Source organism: Anser brachyrhynchus (genome assembly GCF_964034855.1).
Source record: "Anser brachyrhynchus genome assembly, chromosome: 1".
Taxonomy (NCBI): domain Eukaryota; kingdom Metazoa; phylum Chordata; class Aves; order Anseriformes; family Anatidae; genus Anser; species Anser brachyrhynchus.
This window is the reverse complement of record NC_137694.1, coordinates 48,121,838-48,134,732: the sequence shown is the minus strand read 5'-3', so window position 1 is coordinate 48,134,732 and position 12,895 is coordinate 48,121,838. Positions and strand designations below refer to the sequence as shown.

General features: G+C 45.7%; 1 protein-coding gene across 4 annotated transcripts in view; it reads right to left on the bottom strand.

Moving 5' to 3' along the window:
• Nucleotides 1–12,895, bottom strand: part of TMCC3 (transmembrane and coiled-coil domain family 3) — a 141,218-nt gene that overhangs the window by 48,629 nt on the left and 79,694 nt on the right. Inside the window, exon 1 of one of the 4 annotated variants that reach the window (XM_080592960.1) lies at nt 9,839–9,954. The exons of 2 other annotated variants lie outside the window; for them this stretch is intronic. In XM_080592960.1, the coding sequence (XP_080449086.1) occupies nt 9,839–9,841 (3 nt within the window). In that variant the 5' untranslated portion in view covers nt 9,842–9,954. Of the gene's footprint in view, nt 1–1,788; nt 2,042–9,838; nt 9,955–12,895 lie in introns of those variants that run through there. One more of the 4 variants, XM_080592958.1, reaches the window with a different exon arrangement.

Sequence of the window (12,895 nt, the reverse complement as noted above, 5' to 3'; positions counted from 1 at the left end):
GGTTCCCTGAGCGTCCTCCCACCGACTCTGTACTGCCGCGTTCGTTCTCTGTGTTGCTTTTTGCCATGAATGTTTCAGAACAGGAGCTTTATCTCCAGCTGCTGAGCTGCTTTTTATTCAGTCTCTAAGAGAGAAACAGCATCCTGCTTTCTTGCTTCTTTCCTGCGTAATACCACTGATTGTAGCCGCTCCGGTGCCTGACCACTTCTATCCCCTTGGTTAAGGCATTAAGAGGAATGTAGAAGTTACCCAGGAAAAAATCCTATTTGTCCCTAATAAGCACAAATGGATTTAGTGCAAGCTCTTGCCATCATCTGGAATATACAACCTGCTGCTACCATCTCTGCCAATTATATTACAGGTTGCATGAGATCTGGCACAACCTGTAAAGCCTAGACCCTGGAACAACGCAATTATATACGACTCTAGGAACTCTTCAGTGAGTTACATTTCTGATTCTCATGGCTGCAGAAACAGAAGGAGAGGCTAAACCTGATGAAAATAAACTCAAAACCAAACAGAAGCCCAATACTTTCATAAAACTGTCTTAAGAGTGAGATTTATTTTTCAATACACAGGTACAATACTGAATGTTAATCACGGTACCTCATGCTTTTAAACAGATCAACTATACTATAGGATGGAGGCTTCTGTTTCAACTCTTAAGCATGCTTAAAATCAGCCTTGAAGGTAAGCAACTTTCTTCCATGGCCACATTAAGTTAGATAGCGTATTACTCTTTCAGCAAAAGCAATGAAAAGGAACTAACTAGTTCAACTCGTTAAGAGAAAAACAAAAGCAGCACATAAAATTCTTAACTGCATTATGGCTGTTGCACCCAGCTTGCAGGACGAAGAACATCCTAAAGGTCGGGTAGTAAAGCTGCTGACTCTAAAGCACGGCATTATGCAGCAACAACCTGAGGCACACCGCCTCCTTTTCGGCGCTCTCAGTTAATGAGCTGGGAGGGGATGGGAAGAACGGCTAATGTGCAGTACAACAAAAAGCAGAAAGACGAAACAACATTTTTCTTCACAGATAGCTGATCCCCACTCTTCAGACTGTGAAGCTCAGTTACTGACGCACTCGGGATCTCATCCTAGCACTGAAGAGACAACGGGGGATTCCTGCTGATACTCCGAGGCAGCCGGAGCAGGTCCCTCTCCCTCGCGGCCTGCTGCAGCGCAGGGGCTGAAGGCGCCGTGTGCCTTACACCTGTCGGAGCGGAGCCTCTCGGTAAGGATTTGAGGGCTGTGCACACAGCAGAGAGCCCGCTGCCTTCCTCAGCGAGACGCTCACCACAAGGACTACTAAATAAGCGATAAGGTCACCAGCACTGTCTATACACGGTTATCGTGTACTCTGTGAGCAAAGCATCAAAATAATAAGGAAGCTGACCGCGCCAGCGGACCATAAGACAACTATCCCATAAAGTTATATGCCAGGGATACATAGGATATTTTTCCTTTACCCACAGCACACGCTGACACACCTTTCAAGCCCTGCCTCCCCGCAAGTTCAGCACCGGGAACCACAGCCGCTCCGTGAGGCAGGATAAAGCCACCCGGCGCGCGGCTCCGTAAACAGCAACTCTGAGAAGGCAGCCCGAGCCCCGGCACCCACCGGGGAGCTAGGCAGGGAGCCGCTCCACCAACCCACCGGCGGGTGAGCCCCCGGCCTCCCACCTCCCCCGAGTTTCTGTCACGGCAGCAGCCCCGCTCCACGACCAAGCCGTCAGGCTGAGGGAGCTGCGGTTGACCCCCTGCATCCCCCCCCCCCGCGTGTTACCCGCGTCTTGCGGCGCCGGTGCCGCTCGGGGTCCGAGTAGGTCCTGTCCACGGCCAGCGCCGTGTCGCTGCCCGGCATGGCGGCGGCGGGCGGGCAGGGGTCCCGGCAGGGTCCCGCTAACGGCCGCCCAACCGGCAGCCCCGCGGCCGCGCTACTGAGGGCTCGGGGCTGCCGCCGCGGCGCGGGAGGGCCGGGCACGCCCGGAGGGCGGCGGCAGCGGCTCGGCTGCTCCTCAGCCGGCACACCCGCCTTAACCCCTCCGCACCGGGACGGGGAGGAGGGCGGCTGCCGCCTCCCTCACACGGCTGGGGGCTGAGGGGGCGCGGGGGAGCTCGTGAGGTACAGCTGACCTGGTGGTCACAGCCCCCGGCCTCCTGCCGCTTTGGTTCGGGCTTCTCAAGAAAGCTCCAGCTCTCGACCATCCAGATGAACTCCAGGGGCCACCTCGAGTTCTACTCCTGTGGTAGATTTCCACTAACCCAGATCCCGTGGCTACGGTGAAGCCCCACAAAGCACAACCAAACCCAAAGGGCTCAGAAACCCGACGCAAGGAAGCACAAGTGCTAACGATGCCGTTCAGGGGCGGTATCAGCGCAAGGTTTTGACAATTCAGAATAGCGTGAGGCCGAGTGCTGCACCTGGGAAGTCCCCCATACGCAGAGCTTTCCACAAAGCATACAAATTCCGTCAAAGCAACTAAATAATCAGTGCTCACATTTTCCAAAGTGGTGGAGCATGACAACCGATGACATTTCAGTCCGCATTATACATACGAGATAAATCCTTCAGTGTGCTAGCATACGGGAGCTTCAAACTGTACTTGTGAACACCAAGGAGAACATATCTTCCAGGGCATGAGCCTCTGCTTAAATTCCTAAGAGTTGAGCAGAATTCTTTTTGCATTTATTTTCAGAATACCTATGCCAAGAAATATATTTAACTCAGTAACGCTGAACACATGTTAAACTCTTGAAAAGTACAAGCTGAATACTCTTTTTACAATCATTCACCAAATTGCACAGGAGAAGTACTTTTCCCTTTTCTGGAATAAGTATAATAGTTGTCACCACTTCTTTGTAACACAAAGTGAACGCGGGGTTCCCTCAGACTGCCTCCCTTGCAGCAGCAGCAGGACTTCCTTCACCTTTTAGGTAGCTGCTACGATGCGCGTGCATGAGTCACGCCGCCTTTCTTCTCTAGTGGAGAAGCTAGCTAGCTCCAAGGCATATGCATGTATAAATATATGTACATATCAACACAGCGAACTACCCTGGAGGGGATTACAACTGAAAAAAAAAAAAAATCCCTGCCACTATTTACATTTTTATTGGAATCTCATGTACCGAGATAACACCACTATCAGAGGGAATTATCTGACACAAAGGCCTCCTTGTTTTCATCACATGAGGTCTTCAGAAATGAAAGAACTGACATTCCAAAGGAAAAAATAAATCCTAGAACTAACCTTCTTGGCAGGTGTTTCTTCTTCAACTCTAACACCATTTTTTTACAAAGTTATGTTATTTTTACAGATGTTACTCTCCAAATTCAAAGACCAATTAAGTAGGGAGTGGGTTTACCAAGGGAAGCATTATTTGCCCTATGCAGTATTCACGTAACCAAAGTCACACACGATGCCTGCACGCAAGTGATGACTTGCCATTCTTCCCATACTTATGTAGCTGAACAAGACAGCTGAAGCTGCAAGGATGTCGGGAAAAAGCTTTAAAATGGGAACTGGATTTCTTCAGTCCCTCAGCTCAGACACGAAAGTTAATTCATGACTCAAAATGTGCCAGAAGGAGGGAAACTCTGGAGGTAAAGGTCAGTAAGAAATTAAATAGGCAGATGTTGTGGGTTTGGGGTTTTCACTGAAGTGATAATTGCACATTTCCAAAGAGGACTGTGCAGTTTCCAGCACCTAGGATGAAACGTCCTTACTTCCTCAGAAACTTTCAGGATTTTTTTTTAAGCCTTGCCAGACGTAGTTGATCAAAGCATAGAGAGGACAGGTAGATGGAAAAAAGGCACATAAAAGGCTTCAGTTGGTTGGCTTTTGAGTAATACAAGGCTTACTATAAATCATAGTTGATTCAAAAACGTAGAGTTTTATTTAAATAATGTCAGCTTTATTTAAATAATACCTGAGGCTAGCAAGAAGATCATGAAATATCTCCTCCAAGACGAAGAGATGGGGGTGTGTACTATACATTTAGGAGGAAGTTGTGTGTGGTTGGTCAAAGTAGTATTAACACGTATACTAATACATAAACAAAGAAAGCACTCTCTTCTGCCACAGCTTCTAGGAAGAAAAGATAACACAGTCAGTCTCACAAGACCCAGGTGTGGCATTAGGCGTGCCTTCCAGTCAGGTTCGTTTGCTCGGGCACCGCTATCGGTGGTGGCAGTCCCTGCCGTGCATACCAGCTCCTGCAGCTCCCGTGTGCTGTGCCAGCAGCGACAGCCCCGGCACTGAGGGCTTCCCGGAGGAGCTCTGAGCACGGGGCAGCCAGCTGAGCAGCTGAGAACAGCTGCTGGGCACAGCAGCAAGTTGCTGTGGAGCAGAAACAGCAGCTTGGGCAGAAGCACCCATCCCTCAGGTAAGGAGAGCCCTTCCCCACAAGCTGAATTAGAAGCTGTTGCCATCTGAGCAGCCTCTGCAGGTGCCGCTCTTTGCAAGCATCTACAGTAAAGGGCTCCTTGCTTATGTTGGAGATCGATCGTCTGTGTCTTCCAAATGCAAGTTCAGTGTACACCAAACTGTGGTGCCACGCAATCATCCATCCAGTTGAAGACTGCTCCTTTCCCTTTACTCTTTCCCCCTCACCCTTGTGCACCTAGGTCCTCCCAGGTCCGTAGCTGGAGCAGGATGACTGCTATCCTACAGCACGTTTGCTGAACGCATTTCATTTTGTTTGGCTGAGCACAGACAACTCCCCTCCTCGCACGCACAGAGCTGGTTTGCACAGCTCTCCTTCCCCACTCCAAAAGACAGGACTGCCCGACCACGGCACAACACTGCACAGCACAGTACTTCTGGCAGCCTCACCAGATACTTCCTCTCACTGTTATTTTCAAAAGCCCACAGACCTGGAATAAATGCTCTTACCACACACTGCACCCATTCTCAACTGAACTTTCAATCCACTAAGGCAAAGACTTCCAAATATTGGCAGGAACTTGAGGCTGAGCTTGAAGTGACACAGGTAGAAGTGGCAGCCCCTAGATGAATTCTCTCATCCCTTGTTCTTCTGACAAAGTAATTTTTAAACCCATTTCTACGGTTTAAGTTAATGATAAAACTGTTATATCATCCCAGCCATCCATTGTGTCAATTTGAAGTTCAGATTTCTCAAAATCATCAACTTCCCAGCTGTCCTTAGAGGCAAAGAGTAATTTCATCCTTTTCCAGTGCCTTTCCTCACTTCAGGACACTGGCACCACCCACAGTGATCAACTCCTGATGTCTACATCATTTTGTTGTCCTTTTCTAAGAAGTGACCTTTTAAAAAATGTTGCAAATTACTGAAGGTCCGATTAAGCTTAGGATCGCTGAACAAGGGCATACACCGGTGTATGCAGCTCTCCGTGGGACAGACGTCAGTGCTGGGTTTGCCTCCATTGTCCTGTTTTGGGAAAATAAGATCCCTGGAGGGGCAGCAGAGGCAGTGACCAAAGCAGGCCTGAGATTTCTACGGATGACTCCCATCTCACGCCCCCTGCATGAGCTGCGTCTTTGTCATCCATTTCCTGCTCCATGGCCCTACTCACCAGACGCAGCCAATCCCATCTGGGAGCACACGTTTGTAAGAAGAGAACCACATCACCTTTCTTCTGTGGAGAGCCTTGAGCTTCCCAGAATTAAAAATGCTATTATTAAATGCTGTGTTCTGATGTTGTTGGGACAACTGATACATACAGCGCTAAGTATATATTGGCCAAGGCACACTCAGGAAGAAGGCGAAGGTCCCTTTTTCCACAACGGCAACATCTGTCCGCTAAACAGGATACTGGGGCTTTTCATGGGAGACTTTTTAACGTGCCCTCCAAACCTTTTTCCAAAAGCTTGTCACAACCAGTCTCCAGGGAAGAGTCCTACGTGATGAGAGACTGTCGGCACCATTTCTAAATCTGACAGCAAATGGGACAGTGCTGAGTGACGCTGGCCTTGCAGTTATCCATGAGCACACAGTCACCGTTCTCAGTGTTTCTGCCAAAGCATGAGCCTTTCACACCCACAGGAAAGGAGATACTCTGTGTGTACCAACACAGAGTGCCAGGGGATCACTCTGAAATTTACAGGTTGCATTGCCAGGCTGTGACATTCATTCAGAAGATCTGATGTTGACAAACATTCAGGTATCTAATTAAAATTTTAAATCAGCTCTCCTCTCTGTCCTCTCCTCATCAAGAGGATTTTTTTTTTATGAGCTTTCAGGATGTAACAGCCATGTACATGCAGTGAGTACCCATTCTGTACACCAGAAAAAGCTCCATGTCTTGGCCTATCAGTGCAGCGTGCTGATAGAGAGTGAAGGACAGAGAAGCAAGTGAAAAATTCCAGTTGGGGGTAGCAGAAGTCCTCCCTCTTCTTTCCTTCCCCTGCTTACTGTTCATTGTCCCTTGCTCCTTCGTGTCCTTTTCTTGTTCTTCTACAGACAAGGAAATTACGCTGCATAGTTGCCCTCTGCTGCTGCTGGCAGTGACAGCAATAGTGCAAACTACCTGCAGGATGGTGGCAGTGTTTTGCATTTTAAGTGCTATGAGTAAGAGCCACCTTTTTAGCAGACGTAAATAACAGCCATTCTTTACAGCCAAGAGCTTGCCTGGAACCCAGCTATTTACAGTATGGATGACCTGTGTTGCAGAGGCAAGTACAGAAGCCTCCCCTGGGCAATGGGAACGGCTGCTGCTCATCAGCATTCAATGCTTTTTCTGCTTCACAGCATGCAATTTGGGGCCCACCTGGGTATGGCTGGATAAGAGCATATCCAACCTGTCTGTCCCAGATCAGCCCCCTTGATATTGCTGTGAGGTCTGCAGAACCTAGGCTGCAGCTGGCTGGCAGGTAAAGGTGTGCCCCCTTCCAAAACGTGAACGTGAACTTGCATCCAAAGCGTTCAGACCGCAGCCAGAAGGTAGATAGCCTATATCTGCATATCCTGATGGTTATATCAGTGAGATCTACTGTCCCAAATTAAAATAAACAAGGCAAAAACTTGGACTAGATATAGCCCATGAGCACAAGAATTGCTCTCAGGGCATGCCACCTCCGCCCACCATTCAGAGAAGCGCTTGCAGTTGTGTGTAGCTGAGTAGCTGGCATCTGGGCTCCTAAAGGCACTCCAAGTGAATACAAGAGCACCACAGCTTTCACCCTGCTGCTTTTTGGCTGTAGCTTCACAGACACCCCAGCTCAATCTGTGGCTTTTGCTTGCACACAGAGATTGTGCTGGGTAGGAACCTGTCGGTTCTCCTTGCCTACGAAGCGCATTGCATGGCTGTGACTCTGTATGCGTTATGTCACGCTAAATGTGTGGCATCAGTGATTTCCATACCAACAGACAACGTCAAATGCTGGAGTAGGACTTCTTTGCCAGTCAACCAGAAAATACAGAAGGGTTATCAAAGGACAGAAAAATTAATGATTATACAAGTAAGACTACACCTCTTCCTGGTGAGTGTTGTTATATAGCACTGAAACTTGCTGCAGCCCTTCGGGTTTGACTACAGTCACTCTCCGTTTACAGACACCAGAATGAAGCTCAAGTTTCCTCGCTGCTATCAGGCGACCACCTATGACTCACTCTAACTGTGGTTCTGCTAAATCTTTTTGCACTGCAACATGAAAGCTCTCCTTTAAAATCACCTGCTCAGGGAACTGCATTAAGTATGTTGTCTGATGGGTTATCACGCATCAATACACTATGGTTAAGCGTAATACAAACAGAAAGCTCCTTCCAGTTTACTTCTTGATGTGCCAGACCTAAACATATGACGTTCATCTCTGATTTGGATGACAAGGATGTGAAGTAACCTCAACTAAGCAGAAGAGCCAAAATGCCGTTCTGCTTAATTGGAATAAATTTTCCAAGAGTATTTATTCTTCACAACACCAAACTGTAGCACCTGTATACATACTTTTCTGGATCGGAACTATACAATTTTGAGTACTGAAGTTATGATTTAGATCAAGATATAACATGATTTCTATTTTTAAATTTCTTGGTGCTGGCAGATGCTGCAGAATAGTCTGTGAGATAATACAGATTCTAAGAGAAAAAAAAAAACCTGAACTTTTAACATCTACTCATGCCCTCTTTGACCTTTCAAAACCATAAATTCATGAGCTATAATTTGTTATGAAATCTGGCGACAGTTTTTGAAAGGTTGAATTCTTCTGCTTTGTTCTTTTGCAACAAATAAAATGTATGAGATATCATACAGTTTTTTGGTTTATTTTTAATCCCTGAGACCTGAGTTTAGCAGGACTATATAAACAGCAGCATACTTTGCAATGTTTTTGGAAACTGTAGCAACACAAGCTACAATCCTAGCATTTCAGGGGAGTTCTCCCCTGAAGTTCCATGAAAGGAAAATGTTATGCGTGAGATCACCTGAAAGTGGAATGGTGGGGATACAACATTCGTCTATGAGCATAATTTTCTGGAACAAAACTAGTAACCTTTTTCTTTTTTTTCCCCAGCGTAACTTTAATTGAGCTTTTCTTACTCAAGTTACATGAGGAGTGGGACTTCTTTTTCTTGACCTTTTTACCCACTAGAGCCACGTCGATCAAGCACTTTTCTGCGAAGCAATGCCAAGGGACAGAAGCTCAGCCAGCCCCGCTGCCCGCAGAAGCCTGGCCCCGCTGCAGAGCTCAGCAGAGGAGACACGCGGCAGCCGGGCAGCTCCGCGCCTGGAAGAGCCGAACGCCCTCTGCACCCCCAGTGTCTAGCGCATACGGAGCTGCTGCCCTGTCCAACACCAGCTAGCCTCAAGCGCTTCTGAAAGATGAAGCTGTATCTCCTCCTGCCCTAAAAAAATAAATTAATTTTTAAAAAAAATGGCAGCAGGGTTGGGGTTGGTCTGATCCAGAACGATGGCAAGTAACTGCCTCTGCTCGAGCTATGAGCAGCTCCCCACTTCTTCTTTGTAACCACCTCAGGCAGTGATTTTCCAGATGTCAGACAGATTTTTCAAGCCCAGTACAAAGGCATGACCTTATCAACAGGAATCTAACAGGCACATGCTTACAAATCAAAACACGGAAGAAAACTGAAAATTATTAAAAATAATTAGAGACTTATTAGTAAAACTGTTCTTTCACAATGTTCCCTTGAATTTATTTCTGTTTGTGTGCCTCACATGCACAACCTTATAAACAATTCTATTTAAATTATTATGAGGGGAGAAATTTAATACTCCAACTTTTCTATTGTGCTAATGAAGATTAATTATTACATATAGATTTTGAAACGTTTGTAATCACAAGTCTTAGTAGAAAGCATTGAAGCAATATATAAACTCTAATAGCAACATAAAATCTCTATTAGCAACATGGCATATATCAGAAGTAATTAAGAACTCTGGTGACCAGGCAAATAAAAGTTATGACAAAGTAAGACAGCTCGTTGTCCAGCAGTTTGAGCTGAGGACAAGTCATATTACAACAATAAACACAAACTATTCAGAAACAACGGGCATTGCAAAGACCTATTGTATGAGTGGAAAGTGTGCGTACCTCGCCACCTGCTCTGACACTCAACAAATCCAACAATTTTCAGCATCTCAGACAAACAGGTCTGCTACAGTTATGAAATGAAGCAACACAATCTTCATTAACACTCGCCAAAATCTTGCATTTCTTACAATGAGAGGTTGTTTTTTTTCTAAACAAAGTATTTTCTTATGTTTTCCATTTTTAAAAATACATAGCACAAACTTTCCACCATTTGAAAACTCAGAGAAAATAGTCTTGAGAGTGTTTTTTTTTAAAGAGAATAAAATATTTTTCATTGCAGTCACAAGTTTTCATAAAAAAACCTACCATTTTCCTTCTGTTCTGTTCTGCACTGTTGAAACTCTAGGGATGGCTTGAGGACTTGCTTAGGCTGAAAGGAACCATTCTGCCTTGGCTGGGAAGCAGAGCAATTCTGGGAAACATACCTGCGGCGCTGCTGGAACTGCACGGAGAGTAATAACACGCAGCTGTAAAAGGGCTCGCTATATATATGCCACCGTTGCGCAGATAAAGACTGCCTGCCCAAGAACGATCAGAGCTCCAGGTGGGTGCTCCCAGCAGGATGACATCAGTGGCCCTGAAACCACAGGCACGGGATGGTATCAGAGGCCTCAGGGCCATAAACACAAATGGCCCATTACTGATACAGACATGGAATAAACGCGTGCAAGCTGCCCTCGGGCAACAACACAGGCGGAGGTGTATTTATATCACACTCTTAAGCTGCAACAAAAAGCAGTGACTGCTTGGGTGACCCTGCTTCAGAGTTAGTATGCAGAAATGATCATTTCAGTACCCTGTAATGCTACATACTTACGTATTGTCATGGCAGAGGGATGTATACCTTTAATGCTCGTGTTTGGTCTAGTATCTTACCCTTGAGGCTGGGGTGTAATTTGGATACAACAATGTGGAGCAGGTCAGAGAGCTGGTCCAGGTGAAAACCACCTCTGTCAAAACAAAGTAAATTATTAGATCGCAATAGAGAGAGAGATTAGTTTGATTAGCTCCAGCATCTGGCTGGCTGCACAGCTCCTCAAGCAGCGGGGCTGACTTAGGCAAGTGGGCAGCGTGAGGGCAGGATACAGGGTCCAGCGGAAGTCAGAAGTGAGGGTTTAAATCAGTCATGAAATCACATTCTTAGTTGCCATGTTTTCCTGTTGTGTTGCAGCATGTTGAGTATATTTGCATCCAGACCCTTACCATCAGTATACTGTGGATCTTTATAGAGATTTAAGATCCTCGTAAAAGATACGGCGTGGGGATACAGACAAGTGTGAAGCCATCTAACATTTATGTATGGAGAGCTGTACAAGCACGGGCACCCCAAAATGGACTGCTTCCCCCTTTTCTAACAGAACTTCAAAAATAGTGTAGTACATTCAGGCCTTACAAATACAACAAGCAGCTTCATCCAAGCAAAAACCTTGCAGGAAGCTTCAGAGTGACTCTTCTGGTGAACTTGAGATCAGCAACCATATCTGGAAGAGTCATCTCTCTGGGTATCATAATACCAGCTGCTGAAGTTATGACGAGGGAGAGATGAAAACTAACAGGACTGCCTGAAGGACTAAGGAAAATGCAAATGTGGCGTTAGAACATCTGTGGAGATAAAACATCTAAGGTAATAGTTCAAACAATTCTCTGATCTGCAAGGAAAGGGAAAGACTCTCTACATAACCAAAATAAATGACCCAGCAGGAAAACTATGCCCTTGTGTTCTCTAAGAATGTGTCATCTTCTGGGGATGCTTCACTAAATCTGTCTAAAATTTACTCTTGCTACTGATATGGAAATTTCCTCTAGTTATCCGGACTTTGCCTGGTCAGTCCCCCAGACCATAAGGTATTTATTTTTCTATCCAATAGTAAGAAACAAGGGCACATCTGTACACAACTCAGCTTCACTGACGCAGAAAAAAAGCAGATGAACACAATGAAATCAGCGGAGATTTCTTGCATTCCTGTGTAGTGAATGTGGACAGGCAGCAGAGTAAACATCTGAAAGTTAAACAGTGTCCCTGAGCATTTAAAATCCTTAAAGTGAGTCCTCTTCTCAAGATGAGAATAAAAACAAACAAATGCTTAGTAACTGTTCTCAGCAAGACATCTTCAACCCATCTATCAAGATCATAAGTGATTTAAAAACAGAAGAGATTAACAGACCCTAAACCATCAGGTTCCCCCCCTAGAAGGCACGTTCTCTAATTATGGAAAGCTTTTTCTTTCCTTATTGCATGCACAGAGCTAAATTCTCAGCACCTTGTTTGCGTTGCGACAAACCTCATTTTGACTTGACACCTCTTCCCCCAAAACTTCTAGACAGAGCCCTCTTGTTTCCTTCTGTACCGTCCGACCTACACACACCTGGATGTGCAGGTAAGCGTGTGCAGATAAACACCTGCATGTGAGCATTTCCCCCACCCCTAGTTTTTTTCAGTGTTCCTCAGCAGTCACGAAGGATGCTTAAAGTAGCACATGAACAGCCACTATTTTCAACAGGTCCTTATTCTGCACTGTAATCTCAGAAATAAGAAAAATACTAGACAGAAAACTTGATGAGGTTAAAAATACGTTGTTCGAGCTATCTTTTCTTTGTTCATGAGCCATTCCACAGACACGCGAATCTATAAACACACATTATTTAGTTATGCCTCCCCCGGACTACCAGCACTTCACAGGCAGAGCAAGCAGATCAGCTGTGGCACAGGGCAGCGTGCAGGGGAACACACACATCGTGCCTTCCTGACGTCGGTCTGCCACAAGTCTGAGCAGTTGTCAAGTGGGCACTGCGTTAGATGAAGAGTGAATAGTGAAATAGGGCAGGGGGGAGAAAGTTAGCTGCTTCAGGAGGGGCGTAGCAGACTCAAAGAGAGCATTTACCCCAAGAAAAAGAATAAATGGACTTGTTCTGCATGGTATGGCTTGACTGTAGGGGTTTCTGAGCTGATTTCTTGCAACAGATTATTTAAAATGTCGTGAAATTGGGACAAACCTGTTGACTTCTGAAACCATTACCAATTTTCACCAGCTAAGGATCCTTCCAAATCTCTTCTGTTACCGCTAATGGGTTTTAGTTCAGCAAAGTGTGGACAGCCAATAAACCACGGAAAAAATCAGTCCTGTAACTGGAACAAATTCTTCTCATGGTCTGCAGAACCATTCAAATAAGACGCAGCACCAGGGTCTGTGGTTTACAAAAGCCCTGCTGGAGACATGCAGTAAAATGTTGTTTTTTAGTAAACTTGAAAGCAATTTTCACCACAAATTCTGGGACACATGGATACCTCTGAATGCTGGATACAGAGCCCTCAGTCAGACTTATTTGTACAGATCTAGATATCTCAAGTAAATATAATCATAA